General features: G+C 42.7%; 2 protein-coding genes across 16 annotated transcripts in view; one reads left to right on the top strand and one right to left on the bottom strand.

Annotated features, from left to right (window-relative positions):
- The window catches only part of LOC125460804 (sodium-coupled monocarboxylate transporter 1-like), a 35,279-nt gene extending 29,974 nt beyond the window's left edge, over positions 1 to 5,305 (top strand). For 3 of the 6 annotated variants that reach the window (XM_048548792.2, XM_048548791.2, XM_048548789.2), the window contains one exon: positions 769 to 5,305. In XM_048548792.2, the coding sequence (XP_048404749.2) occupies positions 769 to 879 (111 nt within the window). In that variant the 3' untranslated portion in view covers positions 880 to 5,305. The remainder of the gene's footprint in view (positions 1 to 768) is intronic. The other 3 variants (XR_007249340.2, XM_059652502.1, XM_048548790.2) reach the window with 3 other exon arrangements.
- Positions 1 to 24,205, bottom strand: part of LOC125460802 (anoctamin-4) — a 216,386-nt gene that overhangs the window by 24,887 nt on the left and 167,294 nt on the right. For 4 of the 10 annotated variants that reach the window (XM_048548778.2, XM_048548783.2, XM_048548787.2 and 1 more), the window contains 10 exons: positions 23,341 to 23,398; positions 20,956 to 21,053; positions 16,889 to 16,927; positions 15,316 to 15,467; positions 14,215 to 14,367; positions 11,030 to 11,177; positions 8,331 to 8,450; positions 7,870 to 7,975; positions 6,442 to 6,655; positions 4,567 to 5,176 (listed from right to left, as the gene is read on the bottom strand). In XM_048548778.2, the coding sequence (XP_048404735.1) occupies positions 6,464 to 6,655; positions 7,870 to 7,975; positions 8,331 to 8,450; positions 11,030 to 11,177; positions 14,215 to 14,367; positions 15,316 to 15,467; positions 16,889 to 16,927; positions 20,956 to 21,053; positions 23,341 to 23,398 (1,066 nt within the window). In that variant the 3' untranslated portion in view covers positions 4,567 to 5,176; positions 6,442 to 6,463. Of the gene's footprint in view, positions 1 to 4,566; positions 5,227 to 6,441; positions 6,656 to 7,869; positions 7,976 to 8,330; positions 8,451 to 11,029; positions 11,178 to 14,214; positions 14,368 to 15,315; positions 15,468 to 16,888; positions 16,928 to 20,955; positions 21,054 to 23,340; positions 23,399 to 24,205 lie in introns of those variants that run through there. The other 6 variants (XM_048548779.2, XM_048548781.2, XM_048548780.2 and 3 more) reach the window with 6 other exon arrangements.

Genomic DNA, 24,205 nt, shown 5'->3' with positions numbered 1-24,205 from the left:
AACTGCAGTCTTGCATTTTTCAGGCATGAGGAGTGGTTAGGACGAAATTAAGATTTGCATGTAATGAAAACCAAAAACTATTGCAGCAAAAAATTTTTAATACATCACTTTCTATGCTTGACTGACTTTCCAACTGACAGTGATTAAGCTGAAATATGGCATTCAGGCAGGTACTAGGTCAATTCTCAATCTGCAGAATCATTCTCACATTGTCTGAGGGTTACTGAGATTGATCAACTGATTATATTTTTTGTAAATCCAATTAAACTGTAAAAGGAAAGGAGGACCAAAAAAAAAAAACCACAAATGTTGAATCAAACACCATCTACATTTCTTGGGATTTGACAGCCTGATCCACAACTTCAGACATGTTGCCAAGGGTCAACTGCTACTCAGGCAGTGACCTCTACCATTTAAGATAGGGGTGTCGGGCACACGTAGCTTCCAATACCTTCACATTCTGCAAAGTCATGCACCATCCCTACTTGGAACTATAATCACTATTCCTTCACTGTCAAAATTCTGGAACTCTACCCAAAACATGCTAACTGTACCACATGGACTATGATTCAAAGCAGCGGTTCACTATCATCCTTTTCAGGGTATTTAAGAATGGGCAATAAATGCCAGCAATGCCCACAAGTCAAGAATAAAAAATAATGTTTTTTTATTGCATTCTATTTAGTCTGCCTTCAACTCTAATTCTTAACCTTGGTCAGCCAATTAAAGGATGCTGGGTTTAATCATTTGGTTTTCAATCTGTTACAGGATGGAATTGAAGTTAGTGAGTCAGTACCATGCCGTGACAGAGTTAGTGGAAATGACAATCCTACCTTCAGTCGTATGGAGCTGGACTGCAGCGAGAACAGAAAAACCTAGAGCTGTTTTGTTCATCAGATTGTGTGTCTATGTATGATTGCTTTATCATGGCTATCCTTCTCATTCTAATTTCACACAGTAGAAACCTAGGAAATCCAGACTCTGAGAGTTCACTCGCTCAAATTCATGACACTTGCAAATTGTGCTCTCTAATTAGGCATGAGCTGTACTGCCTGAATTCCCAGTCTATGTACCCACTGCAAAAATTTTACTTCATCTTGTTACGTTGGCCCCAATCTGTCTTGCAAATAAACAACTCATTTTCTGATTCTGTTACCCTAAAACCCTTCCCTTCAATAAATACTTCAACTCCTTTCGAAAAGGAAATGGTTTCCAAACTGACCTATCACAATTTCTATTCACTTTTTTTTTGGGGGGGGGAAAAAAAAAAAAGAGAAATGGGTTTTCCACTACTTTACAAATTAAACAGGTTTCCTTTTTTCTTGAAGCCAGCAAGCTACGTATTCAGTTTTTTTTCTCCTTTGTTTTAGCTTCTTTGGCTTTAAATATTGCTGAAAAAAAAAATTGTGTTTTTGTTTTGTTTTGCACTCCTCAGGATAATTTGCAAGAAATGTCACACTAAGGGGAAAACAATTTTTGTATTGGATGAGAATGCTGACTGGTTGGCAAGGGAACGGATTGATGGAAGCATAGCCGTGGAGAACGCAGTTATATGCGGACAGACAGTTAACTGCCACACTTGTTTAAATTTAAACAAGGCAGATCAATGATTGGTTCATTTCTCAGGGCAATAACAAAACAGATAATTATCATTGATGATAATGGGAACTGCAGATGCTGGAGAATCCAAGATAATAAAATGTGAGGCTGGATGAACACAACAGGCCAAGCAGCATCTCAGGAGCACAAAAGCTGACATTTCGGGCCTAGACCCGATAATTATCATCCTCTGGTTAAGTTGAAACATGTGCAATGTGTGCACCTTCTGTCTGTAGAGAATCTGTGCATTGAGAGAATAGCTTCCAGTATGCTCAAAAGACATTATGTTGCAAACCTTGGTTACCTTAAATTGGTTTCCTTTATAGTAATAAAAAGGATTGTTTACACTGTTTCTTGATGACTGCAAGGTTAAAAGCTTCAAGAAAAATGTCTTTTCCTTCCCCAATGATCACATTCTGTATTATCTTATTTTTGAAAATATTAATTAGTCCATTACCTGGTGCCTTATCAAACGCCTTTCAAAATAAGAATCTAGATTTGACATCTACGGAATTGTCTTGAACAGAAAGGTTGAGCAGGAATGATTTTCTGTTGAAATGGTTACCGATTATTCCTTTTATGTTGTTGATCCAGAAATTTTCTACCCTCTCATTTAGTAGGTGTCACAATTTTTCTTACAATGGCTTTGAAACTGACGGGTCCATTGATTCCTGGACAGGTTTTATACCCCTTTAAAGAGGTATTACATTAGTTATTGTTCACTCCTCTAGCATTATACTTCTCTCATGTAGAGGGTCACATACATTTCCTTTTTGAGCTAAAAACTGGAATGCAAGTCAAATGCTGCTATAGAGCTGAAATGCCAGGAGGGTTTTGCAACTTGGGAAAATCAAGTGGCACACATTTTAGTTGTGCTAAACAATGTCAATTTTAAAAATGAGTGCGACACTTTTGAGGCTGAGTGGCACCAGGAGTCTTTGCATTAAAAGAATTCGACTTGAATCAGCCTGGCTATAGTTTATCTAATATCTCTGGGGCTCAGAGCATTGAAAAGTGCAGGGCACGGCAACCCCCTAGAACCAGCAAAATGAAAATCTCTGATTCTAAGAGAAAGATGTAGGTCTGCCTCATTAAATTGCTAAAAGTTTAAAAAACCTATCACTTTATAGGCAACAGTATGGCATCATTGTTCCAACCAAAAGCACGAGACACACAATTTAACCTACCTTTGTTATTTAGACTTTAAGATCTTCAGAATTTTGTTCATCTGTACTTTTTCACCCATTATATTTGTTAATGTGTGTCTTTTGTTTATCTTATTCGTGAATAAATCTATGTATTTAGGATTTTAGAAGGGAGATAGTCTAAGTCACAATAGATTAATAATCCTTTTCTCAGTCATCTCTTAAAATGTCAGTGTGATTATAACTGATAACACTTCAGAGATCAGTATTTCTGTTACCAAGTCACCCTTTATTTACATGTGGAAAGTCATTGCCTTTGGTACAGTCTTGTCAGAGTCAACTTCCAGGGTGTCTGTCAGCCCTGTTTTTAATCTATCAGCCAGTGCTCCCTTGATTGGGCCAGATTAACAGCCCCAATCAGGGGTCCAATCTGAGGTCCACCTGGCTGACCTTGTTACAGTCACTGCATTCCTCCCTCTTCAGGAGGGCAAGCTAGTACTTTTTCCCCCCCCTCAGCTTCTACTGGGGCATTTTAGTGCTGGTCAGGTTCCACCAGCCCGACCTCTGATATGGGTGGGGTGTAACGCACAGCAGCTTGCCTCTTGTGCCCCTAACACCTTGGAAGAAATTCATTCTCTTCTTCAGGTCCTAAAAGGCATCGAGATAAGAGTATCCACTGTGGCCATCTCAGATTGAGCTCTTTTCAACACTTGACAGAGGGTGAATGCATTCTGCCAGCCCTTCGGACTGTTCCAACGAGTTGAGCATGTTTTGTTCCTGTCCTGATTGTGGGTTTGCAGCTTTCATGTGTTTCATATGCTTGTTCAGATCGTCATACCTACTGAACATTATACCCGGCACATCCCCTCCTCCCACCTCAAGCCACACCTCCATTTCCTACCTTCTAACCTCATCCCGCCCCCTTGACCGGTCCCCTCCCTATTTTCCCATCTATGCTCACCTCTACAGGCTCCATCCCCACCCCTTTAACTTGTCTGTCTCCTCTCCACCTATCTTCTCCTCTATCCATCTCCGATCCACCTTCCCCTCTCTCCCTATTTAATTCAGGGCACTCTCCCCATCCCCCTTTTCTGATGAAGGGTCTAGGCCTAAAACATCAGCTTTGCTGCTCCTGAGATGCTGCTTGGCCTGTGTGTTCATCCAGCTCCGCACTTTGTTACACCACTGTTGTGGCCGGTTAGCTCACCAAGCTGGTTTGTTGTTCCGCATTTGTTTCATTACCCTGCAGGGTAAATATCATTAGTGCACTCTCCAAAGAGAAATTGTGTTTTCCTGCCTGTTATATAAACTCTGGAGTCCATCGAGCTGGATTACCTCACTTCTGGAGTGGAGTGTATATGGGGTCAAGCTCTATGCGTTTGTTGATGGCTTTCTTCATGGAGTACCAGGCTTCTGGGAATTCCTGTGTTTGTCTCAGGTTTTCTTGTCCCAGGATCTTGGTGTTGTCCCTCGGTGGGACAGGTAATCCAGCTCAATGGACTAGAGTTTAAACCACAGGTGGGAAAACACAACAGCGCTTCATTGGAGGCTGCACTGATGTTACCCAGCAGGGTAATGAAACGTCTGTGGAACAATGAACCAGTTTGGCGAGCCAACCAACCACAACCTGAGCTACAAGTCTACTCTAAAACATTATACACCACTGGATCTGAATTCGCATTGACCATGCCTGTTACCTATTCAGAGCCATTCCAGTGATTCCTATGAAAAGGAAGATGGCTTGCTACCAACTTCATTTATTGTTAACGATTTATTTTTTGGGAAAAACAACAAAAGTTTCTCAGCCATCTTCAAACTCCATGTGCATATTTATTTCAGATCTCTGCATCACAATGTACAAGCAATTGATGTGATTCTGTTCACAAACTGATAAGTCATCAAAATTCTTGTCATTCTGCTTTTTGGTTATTTACAAATAGTTTGCATCATACATCCATGTCAGGAAGCAGCAAGCTTCAAGGAGGAATACAAGTCTGTAAACAGGACCAGTTTCTTCAGCTGCTACTCAGTGAAGATATGGATCAAACTAGATCTTAGAGATAGCAAGTAGGTTACAGAAGTTATGCAAAATAGTTTTCAGAATTTCTTATTTACAGATTTAATGTGAATGCATGTAAAACTCTGGAGTTTGGTTGATGAAAGAGATGCAGAACTGAGAAACTCAAACCAGTGTAAAATAATTACCTTAAGTTTAAAAACTCTGTGTACAGGATTGTATCTTATATGAATAACATGTTCAACATGCTGGCAGCATTATAAATATTTAAAGGATATTTTATGTTGCAAAAAAGTCTTCACAGTACACTCTATCATGGCTGGATACTGATTATTTTTGTTTCTCTCCTGACATGCATCGAAGCTGCATTTTATCCAGTCTGTAGAATGATACCTTCAGAAGACACAGGAAGTGACTGCAAGACAGACAAAAAAAAGAGAAAAGAGAAGAGAAGGCAGGCTCAACCTAAAAAGGGAGGGAACATTTTTAGAAGGTTTTAAAAATGGGCAGTCTTTTTGCTTGCAAAAAAATAAAAAAACAAATGAGCAAGATATCAAAATGGATGGAGAATGCAATCAGTTCACAAAGTTGGTTCTTAAAAACAAAAACATCATTAGAATCTTGTGGTACTGCAGGATGCCATTTCAGCCACTGCGCTTCTTAGTACATTGGGGTAGTGGGACTAATTTATTCTCATTTCACTCATCACAATATTTTGAAATAGACATCTAATCCCTTCACAAAAAAGTTATAATGTACATTTGTACCAACTGCCCTTTCAGATGAGGGGAAGCACCATTGTTTTGTCAGTTCAACCCATCCTGTATCTTCTACCATTGGCTTAAGAGGAGACTGTTAAGTGACATGCATTATAAAAAGGGAACAAGAACAAACTTGCTGGAAAAGCTCAGCAGGTCTGGCAGCATCTGTGAAGGTAAAAACAAAGTTAACATTTCAGGTCTGGTGACCCTTCCTCAGAACTGATTTCTGAGGAAGGGTCACTGGACCCAAATCATCAACTGTTTTTTCCCCTTCACAGATGCTGCCAGACCTGCTGAGCTTTTCCAGCAAGTTTGTTCTTGTTCCTGATTTATAGCATCCACTATTCTTGTAGTGGTTTTTTTTAAGAAAAGTCCCATGATAGGCTAATGTGATCCAGAACAGCTAGATAATCACCCCCTGCACCTTGAAAACCCACAACCTCCACCACTTTGAACAAAGGAAGCAGATTTAAGAAAACACCACTTCCTGACAGTTTCCCTTTAAGCCAGATACCAATCTGACTTGTTCTTTGTGTTGCTGAGTCAAAATCCTAGGATACCCACTCTAATGACACTGTGGGCAGCCCTATAATCCAAAGACTGCAGTGGTTTGAGGGACAGCTCAAACACTATCTCCAGGGCTGTTATGGATGGGCAATAAATGCTGCCGAGGAACTGATGGCCACATCCCAGGAACAAAATAAGTCAGTCATCGCTGCCCAGCCTCGTTGAAATTACTGAGACTACACAAGTTGATTTCAAATGACCAATGCCATGAAATCTTCTTGATCCCACCATACACTTCATGTATGGAGGAAGAATCAATGCCATACCTAATAATTTACTTTGATGCAGTTAGTTTGAAGGAACTGAACAGTTTAAGGAATGAAAAGGTTAGAAGACAAGGATCAATAAATACCTGGAGTAGTTGATCTTCGTATTCAAGGCCACTCATTGTTTGAGCCTTTCCCATTTCTCTTCCGCTCATTGCGTTCCTTATGGAGTCTCTCCAGCTCAGCCTCATACATCATTTCCTGAATTAGGTACTTCTCACGGCGCATTCTGTCCCGAAGGTCTTTTGGTAAATCAGGAATCAAATACGCAATAAGATTCTTTATGCTAAAAACCAAATGCTGCAAGGATAAAATATTAATCAACAATTATCAGAAAAATAAGATCACAACTATCATCTGCCAGACTTGACCAGGTTCACATGACCTGGAGCAGCAGTTTGTCTCAACTAAGATGCTTAGATTAGATGCCCTACAGTGTGGAAACAGGCACCTCGGCCCACAAGTCCACAATGCCCCTTGAAGCATCCCACCCAGACCCATTCCCCTATAAACCACACGCACCCCTGAACACCACAGGCAATTTAGTATGGCCAATCCACTTAACTTGCACATCTTTGGAGTGTGGGAGGAAACCGGAGCACCCGGAGGAGACCCGTGCAGACACGGGGAGAATGTGCAAACTCCACACAGACAGTCGCCCGAGGCTGGAATTGAACGCAGGGCCCTGGTGCTGTGAGGCTGCAGTGCTAACCACTGAGCCACCATGCTGCCCCGAAGTTGCACCCAAGCAAAAAAAGTTACCAACTTTTACTGTCACCACAATAAGTTGTGTAAAACAAAAGCTTGTAAACTGTTCAAAACATTTGAGATTTAATGAAATAATCTGAAAAACAGTTCAACCATGACAAGATGTACTACGGTAACTCACTAACACCCCCTCCAAATCCAACATCTCTCCCACTAAGGGCAAGGGCAGCAGATACGTGGTAATGCCGCTCCCTTCCAAGCCACTTACCATCCTGACTTTTAAAAGTGCCATTCCTTCACTTGTTGCCAGGTCAAAATGCTGGATTTCCCTTCCTAATAGCATCTTGGGCATATCTACACCCAAAAGGAGTGCAGCAATTCAAGGCAGCTGTTCACCAGCACCCACTTAAAGGCAATTAGGAATAATCTAGCTCTTCCCTTACTACATTGGCCGGTTACAACAAAATTTTAAAAAGCCAGCCTTGTGGATACCTTTCTCCAGACAAAAAATGAATTTGTCTTTTCGATGGAGCCAGTTTAACCAGGCATTTGGGCGTTTAAAATAGTGTGTTTTCCCACATTCTGTAACAAATAAACTAAGAATAATGGAACGCACACAGAAGAATGGAAGTGTGAACTGCTAACTCAGATTTTTCTCCCCAGATGCTGTGCATTCTGTTCTGTGCAACGGTGTGCATTCCCAGCATTGCGCACTTTCCTTCTGCCTAAAAATGCAACGGTTATTATCAGGATGATTTGAATGTCTGTGCGTGATTAGAAGTGGATATTGGAAACAGACTACTTACCTCAAATACAATGATAAAAGCCAGCCGGGCCGCTAATACATGCCAAAACTGCAGTGTGTAAGCGTAAGGTTCTTTAGAATGAGGAGGTTCTCTATAGTCACGATATCTATCATGTGGTTCCAAAAACAAACAGAAGTTTTTATTTAGTCAATGTATAATTCTAAATTTGCACCAGGGTACCTGCAGCATCAGGTTCAGTGGCTGGGACACCAGTTCAAAGTCATACATTTGAACTTCACTCATTTCTGAGCAACTGTCTGTTCCCAGATTCTCAGGACACATTAAAAGAGGCACAAGAAATGTTGTAAAATATACATTGCCTTGTTAACTTAAAAACATCACGTAGGTTTATGCAGTTTGCAAATACACAACACTGCTCCCCGATTAAAGTTATGATGCCTGAGATCATGAGGCAAAAACAAAGTGGTTCTGGGCCAGTTCTGGATATCCCAGATCCTTACCTGCAGTACTCTACCTCTGTACCGAAAGAGTCACTGCCATTTGAATATGGTTCAGAACGCTGCTCAAAATCTGTCACCAGGAACACAGACAAGCTGGCATTAACATAACCAATCATGCACCTAGGAAAGAACAAAAGACTCGGTTTATTCACATTCATCAGCTCACACAGATTCAGTGGCTGCTTAAAACTCAGGAAAATATACAAAATTCAAAACCACCACTCCTATTCATGTGGGCATGGCTCAAGTTGCCGTTGCTGGCTCGCAGAGTTCAGATTTACATATCCAGTTTGGGCAACAGAGCAAAGAACAAGCTCGGGCAACTCAGACAAGATACACCAAGGCATGACCAAGATAAAACACCAATACGCCTCAGTTTCAGATGTTAAGTGATGCCACTTGGTCTTTGTTTGACTCAATCCAAGGTCTAAATCAGTGTTCAGAGATAATGGGAACTGCAGATGCTGGAGAATCCAAGGTAACAAAGCGTGGAGCTGGATGAACACAGCAGGCCAAGCAGCATCTCAGGAGCACATCCTCTGATGTAGGGTCTAGGCCCGAAACGTCAGCTTTTGTGCTCCTGAGATGCTGCTCGGCCTGCTGTGTTCATCCAGCTCCACACTTTGCTATTTAATCAGTGTTGCTTGAGCAAGGATGAAAAAGGAAGCCCCTCCCAAGTAGGGATACTATCTGACCAAAAGGAGGTGTTCCAGCATCCCAGGGTGAATCAGAGTCAGAACTCAACTGAAAATCTCTGGATTGACAGCCCAATCACCAACTGGATGTTGGGTGTAGTAGCTATAAGGGATCATTTTTCAAGCATTAATATAAAAGGGAATGAGTGGGACAGAGTTGCATCGTGCCCAATAGTACTTCAGTATATAGAGAGTTAGTCAATCAAGTCAGAAGGAAAACCAACGTTGCACCTGGATTCCATCAGTGTTCTCAAAAGGGGAGAAGCAATTAATCCCATTATTGTGGGGATGGATTGCCCCTTTTCCTTCCAGCAATGATTTTTCCCTCAATTTATCAACTACATCTGAAACCCATTGACAGGGAATGTTTGTGAGATGATATCATTACCATTCAAACTACTAAGTTCCATATATGCTTCCATTTGGAAATCTTTTTGGGGACTTGTGCTTAAAAAGGATTGTGACAAGTTGTTAGTTTGAAATACCAAGAAAATACTGTGAGCTTTTACAAAGTTTAAAAAAAAGTGACTGACAGAACACTTTGGCACTCAGTAGATATCACACATTACATGCAGAGACAGGGGAATGTTACCAGGATTCTCCGTACCAGGAAGCAGTCACCTCTCTCAGGGTAGGGGAGCCTAGACAGTAGGGGTCTCCGCCTTTGCCATTCTCAGAGAGAGAGGTTCCTTCAGCTCAACTGATTCAAGTGGATAGAGTGTCTCTTGCAGCAAACAGCACAAGTACGTCACCTGGCCAGTGTCAGGGTTTGGGACAGCTGCTCAGGGCTAGAGAGGAACTTACCTTGGGAAGGGGTTCTGGCCTACGTAGGTACCAACAATATAGGCAGGACAAAAAGGTGGTTTTGCATAATTGGGACAAGGAGCTAGGTGCCATAGTAATAAACAGAATCTCAAGGTCATAAGTTCTGCATTACTACCCAATCCATGTGTAAATTGGATTTAAAAGATAATGCGTGGAAGCAGGCCACACAGTGGTTCAATGGAATCAATTCTGGGAAGTACCGATGTCTCAGTTTCCAGCTGACCATTGCTGGGGACAGTGCATTACTAGGAAACAGAGCAAATTTTAAACTAATTACTAGGGGCAAGGAATCACATTTAGTGATGTGTGCTAAAATCAAAAAGTAGAGAGAGTCAAGGGCAAACAGAAAGGTAATGCTGTGGGTACTAATAAAATAGATTTTCACAGTAAAAGACACTGTACAAGTTCAGGGTCAGATAAGACTAGAGAGTTTGCAAAGGGAACAAAAATGATAAAACTTCATCTTCAATCAAGTGAAGTGTAGTATCTGAATGCAAATAGCATTTGAAACAGACAAATAGTGTGTAAATGGAAATGAAGGAGTGTGATACAACAAAGTGCTGGGGAAACTCAGTATGTCTGGCAGCATCTTTGGAGAGACAGTTAACATTTATTCTAGCGGCCCATCATCACTACAAACTGTGTTGAGTGACCGGTCTGCATGTACCAAGGCACCTGGAACATTTCATGTTAAATCTTTTCCACTCATGATTAAACAGGTGTTTAATCTTTTTTGTAACTTTTTCGTAAAGTTGATCACTCAGGAAAGTTACTTTAATGTATGTTTGTATTAAGTTATTCAATTTATTCAGTCATATTTCACACTGTGGTTTAAGCTTTGTAATTGAATTGAACAAATCCTGCTTTGTAACAAGTCAAAACTTTTGCTAATTATTATATATCTAGTTGGTAATTTGAATTCTGAACTGTATAATTGGAGACACTGATAACCGAGTAAAACATTTTTAAAGCACATGTTGCAACTTGTGCAGTAGTAGGAATGCAGAGCAATAGTGCACTTCTCCCAGCTGGAGTTGGTTATATCAATCTCTAAAGCAGGGAGATAAAAAGGTTGTATACACAAGTTCAAAATTTTGACTGAGATTCCACTACATGCTGCTCGTAGACCCAAACTAATTCCTATCCCTTAACATGATTTAGCAATATGGATAAACTTACTTTTGTCCTGCCTTCCCTTGGCCAGCACAGGGACCATACTTATATGCATACACCAAGCGAGGGATGAAGTCAGAGGTCACTGCGATGACAAACGCATTGGTAATGACCGACAGGATCCCAATACCTTCCAAAATTCCATACCAGATACCTAATTAGGCAAAGCAAGTTCACAAAATTGAGAACATTTGATTATGGGGAAACATTTGTAAATAAAACTAGGAGGACCAAAAAAAAACTCCCAAATGCCCAAGAGGGGCCCAAGTTCAAAGTCCCACCTGGCCAGGAGATGTGTCCGAACAGGGTGATTATTTCCCAAAAAAACTAAATAGCTGTATATCAAATGGTGGGAATAAGGACAGTGCATCTTCACATAGGCAGGGCCTCATTTCAATATTCATCGGTCAGCTGCTTACATGTTTGAGCTCAAACACTGGAACAGGAGAACTAGAGTCTGTTCCACCATTCAAAGAAAAGGAAATCATGGCTGATTTGTGTCTTAACTCCTTTGGTCCATATCCCTAATATATTTGCTTAAAAATCTCTCTCAGATTTAAAATGACTTGATCCATCATTGAACTGCCATTTGTGGAAGACAAAGTTCCAAACCTCTAACACCCTTTGTTTGTCGGAGTGCTTCTGAACATCTGTTGAACAGGCTAACCCTAATTTTCAGCTGTCGGCCTTGGTCTAGAATCCCCAACAGGTGGAAATAGCTTCTTTATTAAAGAAGAAAGGACAGGATAGATCCCTTGAAGACTTCCATCAGATCACCCTTAAAAAAGGTTTAAGTCTCAAATAGGCCCCAAATGAAATAAGAACAGCAGGTTTCCTTCCTTGAAGGAAAGTTGTCAGTTTATGGCCACTTCTTACAAATATTTTAAAAGCAAAGTGGAGTTTAAATTCTAAAAAAAACTTCCCTCCGAGGTTGTTGGGGGAACAAAGAACAATACAGCACAGAAACAGGTCCATCAGCTGTCCAACTCTGGACATCCACATTTTGCCCTTCCATGCTCAAACGGTCTTCACTTATAGGATCTGTATCCCACATTCCCGTCTCATTCATGTATTCATCCAGGTGTTTCTTGAAAGCTGTTATCGTGTCAGCTCCCACCACCTCCTCTGGCAATGTGTTCCAGGCACTCAACACCCTCTGTGGGAGAAAGTTGCCTCTCATTCTTTAAGCTACCCCCTCCCACACACCAAGATTGCCTCCCCTTGTAATTGACCCCTCCACCCCAGGAAAGATGGTTTGAGCCAACATTGCATGGACTGTTAGTCCCCATCTCTAGATTGTTTCAGAGCAAAAAAAGGTTTTCCTTCCCAATTGAGGCAGGACATTAAGATGAACATGGAGGTGATCAGGGACCCAGCATTAAATTACCATGTCTTGCTCCATGTTTCAATACATCAGCCACAATCTCATTGTATCTATTCTGCCGCGCAAGAGGCCGAATTGTCACCTCCTGGGCCTCCCACTGACAATTTTACAGTTGGCAGACAGTGAGGAAAAAAAATGGAACTCTCCAGGTGGCCTTGTTATCATTCCTCCAGTCTTCTCCTAAACCCCATGTTAGGGTTAGGGCAAAGCAGAGGGTGACTGATCCACCCTCACTGCAGCACAGACCCAAAACGGCAAGCCTGCTGAACTTTTCCAGCAATTTCCGTTTTTGACCCTGACTATACCCTCTAGCCATACACAGTCTTCCATGAAGGGAAACATCCTCTGAGCATTTACCCTGTCAATCCCATTTTTTAAATAATATCCTAGATTCCCTTTCATTCTTCTAAACTCCAGGGAGTAGAATCCCAACCTGTTTAGATTTTGCACATTAGGATGATCCTGGGCATGGAGGGACAGACTAACAAACATTGTCTGAACTGTTTCCAATGAATTGCTATCTTTTCCTAAATAAGGGGAACAAAATGATCACAGTACTCCAGATGTGGTCTCACCAGACTTCCCTAGTCTTACACCCCAACTCCTTTGGAGTAACGGCAACATTCCATTAACCTTCCCGATTACCGCTGGCCCCGTTCACTAGTTCAGTGTTTCACGCACAAGTACCCCTAAGTCCCTCTGTGACGCAGCTTCTCTCTAAATATTATTTCTGTTCTCCCTTCCAAAAATCTACAAACTCCTCACCATTTCCCACATTATGCTCCATTTGCCAACTTTTTGCCCACTCACTTAACTTGTCAATAACTCTCTAAATTGTTTGTATCCCTCTCGCAACCAGCTTACAAATTTGGCAACATTACATTCTTTTCCTTCTTCCAAGTCATCAACATATATTGTTAACACTTGTGGTCCCAGCACTGATCCTTGTGGAACCCCACAGGTCATGGGTCACCGAGCTGATAAATAACTCCTTGCTCCCATTTGCTGCTACCTGCCCATGAGTCAATTCTCTATCCACAATAACATTCTTCCTCCAAAACCATGGGTTTTTATCTTGTGATTTAATCTTTTGAGGGGTCCCTTCTCAAATGCCTTCTGGAGATGCAAATACATTCCCTGGTCCCCCTCTATCCATTCTGACTGAGACGTTCTGAAAAATCCCAATGAATTAGTCAGACATGATTTCCCTTTCATGAAGCCATGAGATTATGCTCATGAGACTCTGGCCATTAGATACAAGATATTGTATGGCTTAGAAAGGGTTGACGCTGGGAAATTGTTTCCGCTAGGCAGGGAGACTAGGACCCATGGGTAGCCTTAGAATTAAGACAGGGTAAGTTTAAAACAGAAAATGAGGAGATATTTCTTCAGGCAGAGTGTGTTGGGCCTGTGGAATTCATTGCCACGGAGTGCAGTGGAGGCTGGGATGTTAAATGTCTTCAAGGCAGAGATCGATAGATTCTTGATCTCACAAGGAATCAAGGGCTACGGGGAGAGTGCAGGGAAATAGAGTTGAAATGCCCATCAGCCATGATTTAAATGGTGGAGTGGACTTGATGGGCCGAATGGCCTTGCTTCCACTCCTGTCTCTTATGGTCTTATACCCTTGATAAACAGTTGTGGGTCAAGATGCACAGGTAGGAATGGGTTCCCCAAGACATGACAAATGGGGTCAGTGTTGAAGGGCAAGATAAAAACACTTGCCCCACATCAAGTCATTGGCTGCATACAAGTTCCACTTTTAATCTTGGAGACCAACATTACTGCACATTCATCATACCCTCACCTATATCTTTGGCTCTCGAAGCCAATGGCCTCCTCCACTGAGTGACAAATTTGTAAGCGTCAAGTCGAATTTCAATAATATTGTTCAATAAGGCTAGGAGAGGAGCCAGGGGAAATGCTGCCACAAATATAGTCGTGAAACCAAACTGAAGAACTGAGGGAAAACAGAAATGAATATTGACAGTCAGTCACAGAGCGTCCCGGGTATGACAGTCCATCCACTGTACTGGAAATCATTGCATAACATTCTCTGGAAACACCTGCTGGCCTCACTGGATTACGTGGGAAAACAAACAGTACACATCAATACAACACATGAGTCAACCTCAGTTGGCAAAAACACATGGTCCATGATACAAAGTTGGCTGTTTGACTCTGACTTAAAGCCTTGGAGAGTTTGAGTGTTTCCACAAAAAACAAGCTGACATGAAGTGGAGTGGCTGAGTGGGCAGTGAACTATAAACAAAAATAAATTAAATACTTCAAGACCCTCACCCCTTTCCATGCCCCCATAGATGTAGCCAGTCTCTGCTGAGCACTAGTGTGCCGCACTGGCCTTTCCCTTATACTAAACACCCTGATCACAAGAATGCAGACGTGCACTCGATCTTAGATCCTCAGTATCAGTTGTAACAATAGCTACGTCCATACTACTGGGCTTAAACACTACGAACAAGGACTTAATATCTGCACTATGTTCAGAAAATCACTTGGGTAATCTCTTCAGTTTCCAGATTGGTTACTTCCACCATAGCCAGGAAAATTAACTCAGTTTGGGTTTGAGTTAATTCAGCCCCATAAAGTGCAGTCCATAAGGAATAGGGAAAACCTATAGCTTACATGGGTCAATACAGTATTAAAACAATGGATACATACTTCAGTATCTAATATAGGAAGAGTGCATTGGATTGAGTGGAAGTTATCTAGATTACAAACTCCTTCCTAATGTTTTGTCAACACATTACTGACTGAATTGGTCTTTCTCATAGGTGATTGCAACATATTGAAACTAAAAACAGCAGTTAATAGTTATGACGCTAGTCACTAATTGAGATTGTAAACATGGTTCACGAATTAAGTAATAAGAAATAATAATGTAAACCTGGCTTACTCATCTCCAAATATTCATCAAACAGGCCATAAGCATTCATTGGCTGTAGATTGTAATCCTTCTCCCATTGTGGGAGGATTGGTTTGCCATTATTGCCATGCTGCTGTCTTAATTTTCTCCTTGTCCACCAGTTCTGAATAAGCCTGTGGATGAAGGTAAAACAAGCTCCCATTGGACGGATGTAATTAACACACAAAAACATATCACAAGCCGCTTTACGGCAGGCTAGAAAACAGACATCACCCTTTCTCACTATAATTCATGGGTGCATTGTTTCAATCCTTTGAAACTAGCACAGTATTTTCTATCAAAGAAACCCACAGGTTAAAATCCTGATCTAGGAGGGAGGGATTGCAAAAAAGGTGCTTGAAAAGAAGAGTGCATGCAAACATACAGCTGAGAGTGAGTGCACAGAGAGACACAGATTGAGAGGGAGAATTCCAGAGCTAAGGGCCTACACAACTGTCAACATGGCTGTTCATTTTGTATTCCCACTGTTTTGAGTTTAGTCCCACATCTTCCATAGGGATGGTGACAAAATCTCATCTCTCTTCAAACAGGAGTCCCCTATGTTGTTGTCACTTTGTTACCGTTGCACCACGTGCCTTCCCATCCCTGTCCAATGTGTTCCCTGATGCCCATTGGAATGTTATTACAGCTTTGCTTTCATTTGCACTGTTGAACATTTTGTAAATCAAATATTTCTCTTTGGGAAAATAAATTCCTGCAGTGTCCCTAATTCATAAGCCCGTCATCCTGACTATTGATTCGCCAACCAGGGGAAACTATCTTTCGCTGTTTCTCTCCCAAAGTCATAGAACTTTAATCATTTGTATTGTTAAATCTACCAACCAGGAAACCCAATTCATTCTTATGCCCCTCTATAAAATGCTGTAATAGATGACACATGCACACAGATACATACAGATGAATCTATTTCTGCAGACAGTTAAAATTTCTCTTGTAAATCACTTTTTTGACAAAGGGTCTTGAGTTTCCCCTCTGTACTGGTGAGAAAAATGGACGCTTTGCAATTCTCCATAGCCACTTCAGAAGGGGCAAGACATTTACATTTTCCTTTCACTGCTGTTTGTGGGATCTTGCTGTGTAAAACTTGGCAGCCACATCTATTTATGACAGGAGTGGCCACACATCAGAATTAATACATTTGTCACAAAGTGAATTATGGTGCCAGGACATAAGAGGTGCTATATAAAATGCAAGTTCTTTTGGCTATCATGCTGAGAACCAGAGACTGGAAAGTCTCTACACTGATCTTTGCCCAGTGATCATTGACGACAACTTCTGTTCAATGACTCACTCTGAAGATAGTTATTCTTTTGGTTAGGGACAGCATGTGGCTGCTTCAATGCAACAGCAAGAGACCACTAAAGCAGTTCAGCATCCCTGTCTAAAGCAGTCAGTCAATCAAGTAAAGAAAAAAACCCATCACATTTGCTGTGAGATAGCTTAAATTGGTAATGATGTGCAAATTCATATATTCCAACCTCTCATGGGGAGGCTAATAATGGAGCTTGGGGGAAGAGATGGCAGAGGCACTAACCATAATTTTCCAAATATCTTTTTGGCAGCCCTCTGGAACCTGGTAGCAACAGAAAAGAAAAAAAACAGAAGAGAGTTTGTGTGAGAGCAAGAGAGAGAAAGGAGAGGGTGGTGATGATCATGATGATGATAAAGTTCCATTAGCTGGTGAGAGTGGGTTTCTTGAAAATGAATGGAGCTGTCATTAAAGTCATTACAGGAAGATTTTAAAAGAATAAATAGTGAAAATAGTTTGCACTGGTTGGTGAATCAGGAACCCAGGAGTACAGACTAGGGCAAGGTAATTGGATTAAAGTCATTTATTTTGATTGAAGAGCTAGCACCAGTACCAGGCTCAGTGGGCTGAATGGCCAAATGTCTGACAGTTTTCACAGCTCTACTGAACAAAAAATCCCCCCCCCCCCCCACCAGCACAATTGGCTCCACTTTTAGTTCACTGGAGCCTAAACTCTGAAACTGACCCCTCCCCCAAATCTTTTGTCTACCCTTCTTTCTCCTCCTTTCAAACACTCCTTAAAATCTACCTTGTTGACCACGTTTTGTGGTTCTTCCCTCACATGGATCAGTACAACAATTTCTTGAAGCATCTAAAGAAGCTTCAGCATAGTCAAAGTTGGTGTAAAATATACAGTCATTGCATTGCCTCTCTCCTGCTTTCAATGAGCATGCATGTTGTCAGGAATATAAACTCGCCCACTACTTGCACCTCTGCATCGAAGCTCGTTTCTACTTGCTTTCCTTCATGTCTTGTTCAGCCCAAGGTGTGAACTACCACCTCCAGGTAGCTGAGATAATGGGAACTGCAGATGCTGGGGAATTCCAAGATAATAAAATGTGAGGCTGGATGAACACAGCAGGCCCAGCAGCATCTCAGGAGCACAAAAGCTGACGTTTCGGGCCTAGACCCTTCAGAGAGGGGGATGGGGAGAGGGAACTGGTATAAATAGGGAGAGAGGGGGAGGCGGACCGAAGATGGAGAGTAAAGAAGATAGGTGGAGAGAGTATAGGTGAGGAGGTAGGGAGGGGATAGGTCAGTCCAGGGAAGACGGACAGGTCAAGGAGGTGGGATGAGGTTAGTAGGTAGCTGGGGGTGCGGCTTGGGGTGGCCCGCCACAACCGCCCTAAGAGGATCCCCCTCGTTCTCACACACCACCCTACCAACCTCCGGATACAACGCATCATCCTCCGACACTTCCGCCATCTACAATCTGACCCCACCACCCAAGACATTTTTCCATCCCCTCCCCTGTCTGCTTTCCGGAGAGACCACTCTCTCCGTGACTCCCTTGTTCGCTCCACACTGCCCTCCAACCCCACCACACCCGGCACCTTCCCCTGCAACCGCAGGGAATGCTACACTTGTCCCCACACCTCCTCCCTCACCCCTATCCCAGGCCGCAAGATGACATTCCACATTAAGCAGAGGTTCACCTGCACATCTGCCAATGTGGTATACTGCATCCACTGTACCCGGTGCGGCTTCCTCTACATTGGGGAAACCAAGCGGAGGCTTGGGAACCGCTTTGCAGAACACCTCCGCTCAGTTCGCAACAAACAACTGCACCTCCCAGTCACAAACCATTTCCACTCCCCCTCCCATTCTCTAGATGACATGTCCATCATGGGCCTCCTGCACTGCCACAATGATGCCACCCGAAGGTTGCAGGAACAGCAACTCATATTCCGCCTGGGAACCCTGCAGCCCAATGGTATCAATGTGGACTTCACCAGTTTCAAAATCTCCCCTTCCCCTAATGCATCCCTAAACCAGCCTAGTTCGTCCCCTCCCCCCACTGCACCACACAACCAGCCCAGCTCTTCCCCCCCCACCCACTGCATTCCAAAACCAGTCCAACCTGTCTCTGCCTCTCTAACTGGTTCTTCCTCTCACCCATCCCTTCCTCCCACCCCAAGCCACACCTCCAGCTACCTACTAACCTCATCCCACCTCCTTGACCTGTCCGTCTTCCCTGGACTGACCTATCCCCTCCCTACCTCCCCACCTATACTCTCTCCACCTATCTTCTTTACTCTCCATCTTCGGTCCGCCTCCCCCTCTCTCCCTATTTATTCCAGTTCCCTCTCCCCATCCCCCTCTATGAAGGGTCTAGGCCCGAAACGTCAGCTTTTGTGCTCCTGAGATGCTGCTTGGCCTGCTGTGTTCATCCAGCCTCATTTTATTACCTCCAGGTAGCTAATGTTTCACCCCTGTTTAGTCTTCCTGCTCCTCCACCAGCAATGGGATCAATGTCCTCATTTTAAAGGGGCAGTTGGTAGCATAACAGCACTGCCATTTATGTAGCGATCTTAAGGCTAATGTTTGGGGGACAGGATTTTAAACCCTAAGATGGCAAATGATGAAATTTCAATTCAATTTAAACAAAAGCCTGGAATTAAAATCCCATCCTAGGGGTTAAGTTTTAGAGAAGGAAATCTGCCATCCTTATCTGGTCTGGCCAAGATTTGAATCCAGACCCACACAAAAGTGGTTGACTCTTAAATTGTCCTCTGGATAAAAATCAGGAATGGGCAGTAGATGCCAGATTAGTCAGCAATGCTCACATCCCATGAGCAGATTAAAGAAAAATTTCCATTCTGGGACTTCCACTCAGGTCACGAAATGAAGTAGCCAGGAACCTATCACCTGTACTCTTGCAATGATTTGTTGGGACACACTTCCAAAAGACTTAATACACCATTAGGATCACTGAAGGGAAAATCCAGCAGGGAGATTCACTCACTCAATTCATAGAGCTCCCAATTCCCAGGTTTTAAAATTTTGGAAAAGTCAGGAGCTCACCAAACCAAGTCTCAATATCCTCTGGAGAAAGATTCCTGCTGGGACTAGGGTCTTGGAAAGAAGTTACCTCATCTGTCATTCTGAATTCCTTCACTCAATCAACATTGTTGAGTCCAAAACAAGCAAAAAGACCAGTGAAAAAAAGACAATTACACACACAATACTAGAACACAAACCTGTTAGCCAAAAGAAAGCAAGGTAATCTACAACAGTTGTAACACATCCAGAAGGGACGGCACGGTGGCTCAGTGGTTAGCACTGCAGCCTCACAGCGCCAGGGACCCAGGTTCAATTCCAGCCTCGGGTAACTGTCTGTGTGGAGTTTGCACATTCTCCCCGTGTCTGCGTGGGTTTTCTCCGGGTGCTCCGGTTTCCTCCCACAGGCCAAAGATGTGCAGACTAGGTGGATTGGCCATGCTAAATTGCCTGTAGTGTTCAGGGGTGTGTGGGTTATAGGGGGATGGGTGCGGGTGGGATGCTCCAAGAGGCGGTGTAGACCTGTTGGGCCGAAGGGCCTGTTTCCACACTGTAGGGAATCTAATCTAATATTGGAGCTTAGCAGTTCAGTTACAAGTCTGGCTAGCTTCTTCCTTACAGGCAGTGGGAAATGGGTTCAAATGAAGACCTGGTGGAGAGGAGGCAAGATACATTTCTGCCACCCTCTGGATTTTCCACCTCATCCTCTTACACATTTCGTCAACGGGCTTGTGCTTGGAATGGTCAGATCCAGTATTGCTATGGAAGGCAGGCAGGATGGTCAAAGGAGAAGATGGTGATCACTCTAACCTCATTCCTTCTCTTTTCAGGATAATATCAAAATCATAGTGGGTGGGGAGGAGGGGGGGAATGGCTTCCGTGCAATATCTCAAGCATAGGGGTGAACCAACGCCAACTGGACAGAGTCAGGCCTTCCACGGGTCAACTTTACCCTCCTGTTTCCTGCCTCCATTTCCAAACACCGACTCGCCAAGTGTGGGTTTTTTTTAAAAAAACAAAAACAAAAACAAAAATTAAAAAAGGGGCAGCGTGGGGGGTGCAGTGCTACGCTCCACATTTGGAGTGAATTAGCAGATCTGGAAATGCAAGGGCAGCTACAGATGAGCTAGATTGTAAAATGGGGGTCAGTGACCAATATCTGCCGGCTTAATATTAAATGAGCAGGACACTAGCCAGCAACGGCCCTCAGGATTTGTTGGGCTGATAATGGACTGAGTACAGGATTGGCAGAATTGGCTTCCACGCAAGCCACTGACCAGGCATTTACTTACGGGTAGCCGAGCTCCATGAAGTTGTTCCAGCTCTGTTTCAACACCATGATGATTCCCAATTGCAAACACAGATCAATAAAACAACCACTTGGGTGGCACTGCAAATGAAGACAAAAAGCAGGGCGTGAAACCAGACATTAAACAAACAAGTTACAAACCATTCTGGCTCAACGGGAAACTGACAACACAAAAATCAAAGTCACTGCTTCTAGTCCCATTCTGAAGTCTCCCATGGACAGGACTAAAGGGAATGCCATGCCGTTGTTAAAGTGGGACACTTGTCCTCCCCGGTAAATGAGATGCCACAAGCAGTATTTGGAAGAGAAAGAGAGTAGGCATGCACATCCCAGAATCCCAAGGCCTATACTTAAACCTCAACCCACAACTCCAAGCGCAAAATGATGTGGCCATCATCACTTTACTGCCTGTGGGAGCTTGCTTTGTGCAAATTGGTTGCCATGCTTCCTATAATGCAGCATTGTCTAACACTCAATGAGTTCTTTAGCTTTGAAGTATTGTAAGATGCCCTGAGGTCATGAAAAGAGTTACATAAATAAATACAAAGAGATTCAGTTTGCAGTGATGCAAAGGTTGAATCGAAAAGCAAATTACTTAAAATATCTACTTCTAATACCCTGTTCATTTGATTTTAGCAATGGTCAACTTAAATGAGACCATTCTATTACTGGGAAACTTTTTTCTTCAGTCCAGGTTCAAGAGAGAAGGACAGTAGTGGAGAAGAAAGAGTAGAATAAAAAAAATGTGGAGTAGAGAGATGGATAAAAGTGAAAGATAGGAGAGAAAAAGACACCATGAAAAGCATGAAGCAAGGAGAATGTCAGTGAAAGAGTAAGTAGTAAGTGAGGGGAGATGGACAAGCAATGAATATGGATTGGAAACTGATCAGATTCAACTAGAGAGAGATCAACTCTTCCTGAACACTAATAATGGAGCTGCGAATGACAGGCCAACATTGTCACCCAGTTATCATAGCAATGGGCACTGCTCATGTTCCCTTAGTTAGGCCAAGAGGCAGACTGCTAAATGGTTTTCAAAAGATACGCCCACTGTGGAAGTTCAGTCACTTCACTGTCAAAATTCACAAAACACCCGTCTCTTATTGTTCTTAAAGCATTAATGGTGCTATCTCAATATCAAGACAATTGATCAACACCAAGTACCTTGTTGGCCATCAGCTGGTGACACACTGGGATCCCATACGCCTGATTCAGCCATGAACTCAAACTGAACGTTATCCCTTAGTCAAGTGATTTTTATGGTCAGTTTGGCAATTTTGTATTTTCTTCATGCTGCCCATCAGATCAAAATTCAGATCCTTCAGAATCCCAACCTCACTGCATAACCCAAGGTATACCATGACAAAGGGCTTATTTCTTAATACGAAAAGACCAAAAGAGCAGAGTCAGGTTTTCTTTAAAGATCTTGTCAACTCCTCCATCCTCATGTTGGAAACTATCAATTCCAACATTATAGCCAGTTTTGGCACAATTATCTTTTAGACTGATTAACATATCTATTAGGGTTAGGACAATCACAATCAGGTTTCCCTGGTCAATCCAGACTGTCCCACACAATTATGAAACCTCGTGCTACTCATCCTACCTGGGGCAATGTGGTGAGAGAATGAGAGAAGACTTGGAGATCCACTCTGTCAAGCCTCATCGAAATCTGTTACATTTCAATGAGAGGAACCTTCATTCTCTTAAACTTTAACCAACAAAAGCCTAACCTGTTTAGTTGCTCTTGCTTAGTCAACCACTTCATCCTAGGAATCGGCCGAGTGAATTTCAAATTGCCTCCAATGCTAATATACCCTTCCTTAAATAGAAGGGCCAGAAAATGGAGAACTAAACTGTACATAGTATACTCACAGTGCAGCCTCAACCATACCCTGCAGAGATGTAACAAGACTTCCATATTTTTAAACTCCAACCCCCTGCAAAAAGGTCACGTTTTGTTTGCCACCTTCATTACTTGCTGAACAAAGGAGTAACCAATCTGTAAAGCAGAGTGAGGATCTTACAAAGAGATCCAGTTAAATCTTCATATGTGGAGCAGATTGGAAGTTAACTCTACATTGAGGTTAATACTGGAACAAATCTGGGAGAAAAAATAAATCAGAGACAAGAAAAGGTAGGGTTTGGACACAAAAAAAAGTGTTCGTTCAGTGCACAGGGCAACGCAAAGCGTTAATGGTGTTCGAGAAACTGGTGAAGAACAAAATTGACCTGCACACCTGCCATCATCTTGTTAGACAATAAAGGAAGTAAGACACATTTAAAATAAATATATTAACATCTGTAAAGCGCTGACTGTGGGTTGTACTTTCCCATGCAATATATTATTCCAGTTTGAGTTACTAACCTCCTCCAATCTCCACCTGTTCAAGACTCTCAGATAGGCTCCTGGGCGTCCTGTTAATCTGCAATAAAAGCATAATCAACTTAACAGCAGCACATCGCAAAATACCTGCTTAGCAGCAAAGTCAAAGGCAGATTCTCCTCCAAGAGCGAAAAGGCAAATTAAATTTCAATTAAAAATGGGCAACATTTTGTTGCTAGAATTCAAATGAGTTCATATACAGAAATTGTAGAAACTGCCCAATCAACATGCTGTACTGTGGCTCAGTGGTTAGCACTGCTACCTCAGCACCAGGAGCCTGGGTTCAATTCTAACCTCGGGTGACTGGCTGTGTGGAATTTGCATATTCTCCCAGTGTTTGTCTCAGTTTCTGCTGGGTAATCCAGTCTCCTCCCGCAGTCCCAAGATATGCAAGTTTGGTGGATTGGCCATGCTAAATTGCTTCAGTGTCCAAGGAGTATGGGACTATGGGGGTTCTCAGATGGTCAGTGCAGATTCCATGGGTTGAATGGCCTCTTTTCACACATGTAGGGATTCTAGGATTCCACAAACGTGCATCATTGATCAGCCAGTGCAAAAACTGAGCGTAGAGTAGGCTCTCCAGTGTATTAGAGCATGCACCGGTGGGGGTGGGAAGCAACTCTGGCAGAACAAAGGGATCCTGCTGTTATCACCTGCTATAGACACACTCGGAAGACCTACAGATGGATACAGATCTGCTCTTAGTACAGCAGAACCATTTACTGCTATTAACAGAAATAATGGGAACTGCAGATGCTGGAGAATCCAAGATAACAGTGTGAAGCTGGATGAACACAGCAGGTCAAGGAGGGTCTAGGCCCAAAACGTCAGCTTTTGTGCTCCAGAG

This window comes from Stegostoma tigrinum, chromosome 18 (genome assembly GCF_030684315.1).
Source record: "Stegostoma tigrinum isolate sSteTig4 chromosome 18, sSteTig4.hap1, whole genome shotgun sequence".
Classification (NCBI taxonomy): domain Eukaryota; kingdom Metazoa; phylum Chordata; class Chondrichthyes; order Orectolobiformes; family Stegostomatidae; genus Stegostoma; species Stegostoma tigrinum.
Note: the sequence above shows the minus strand (reverse complement) of the source record. Positions and strands in the feature narration are given on the sequence as shown.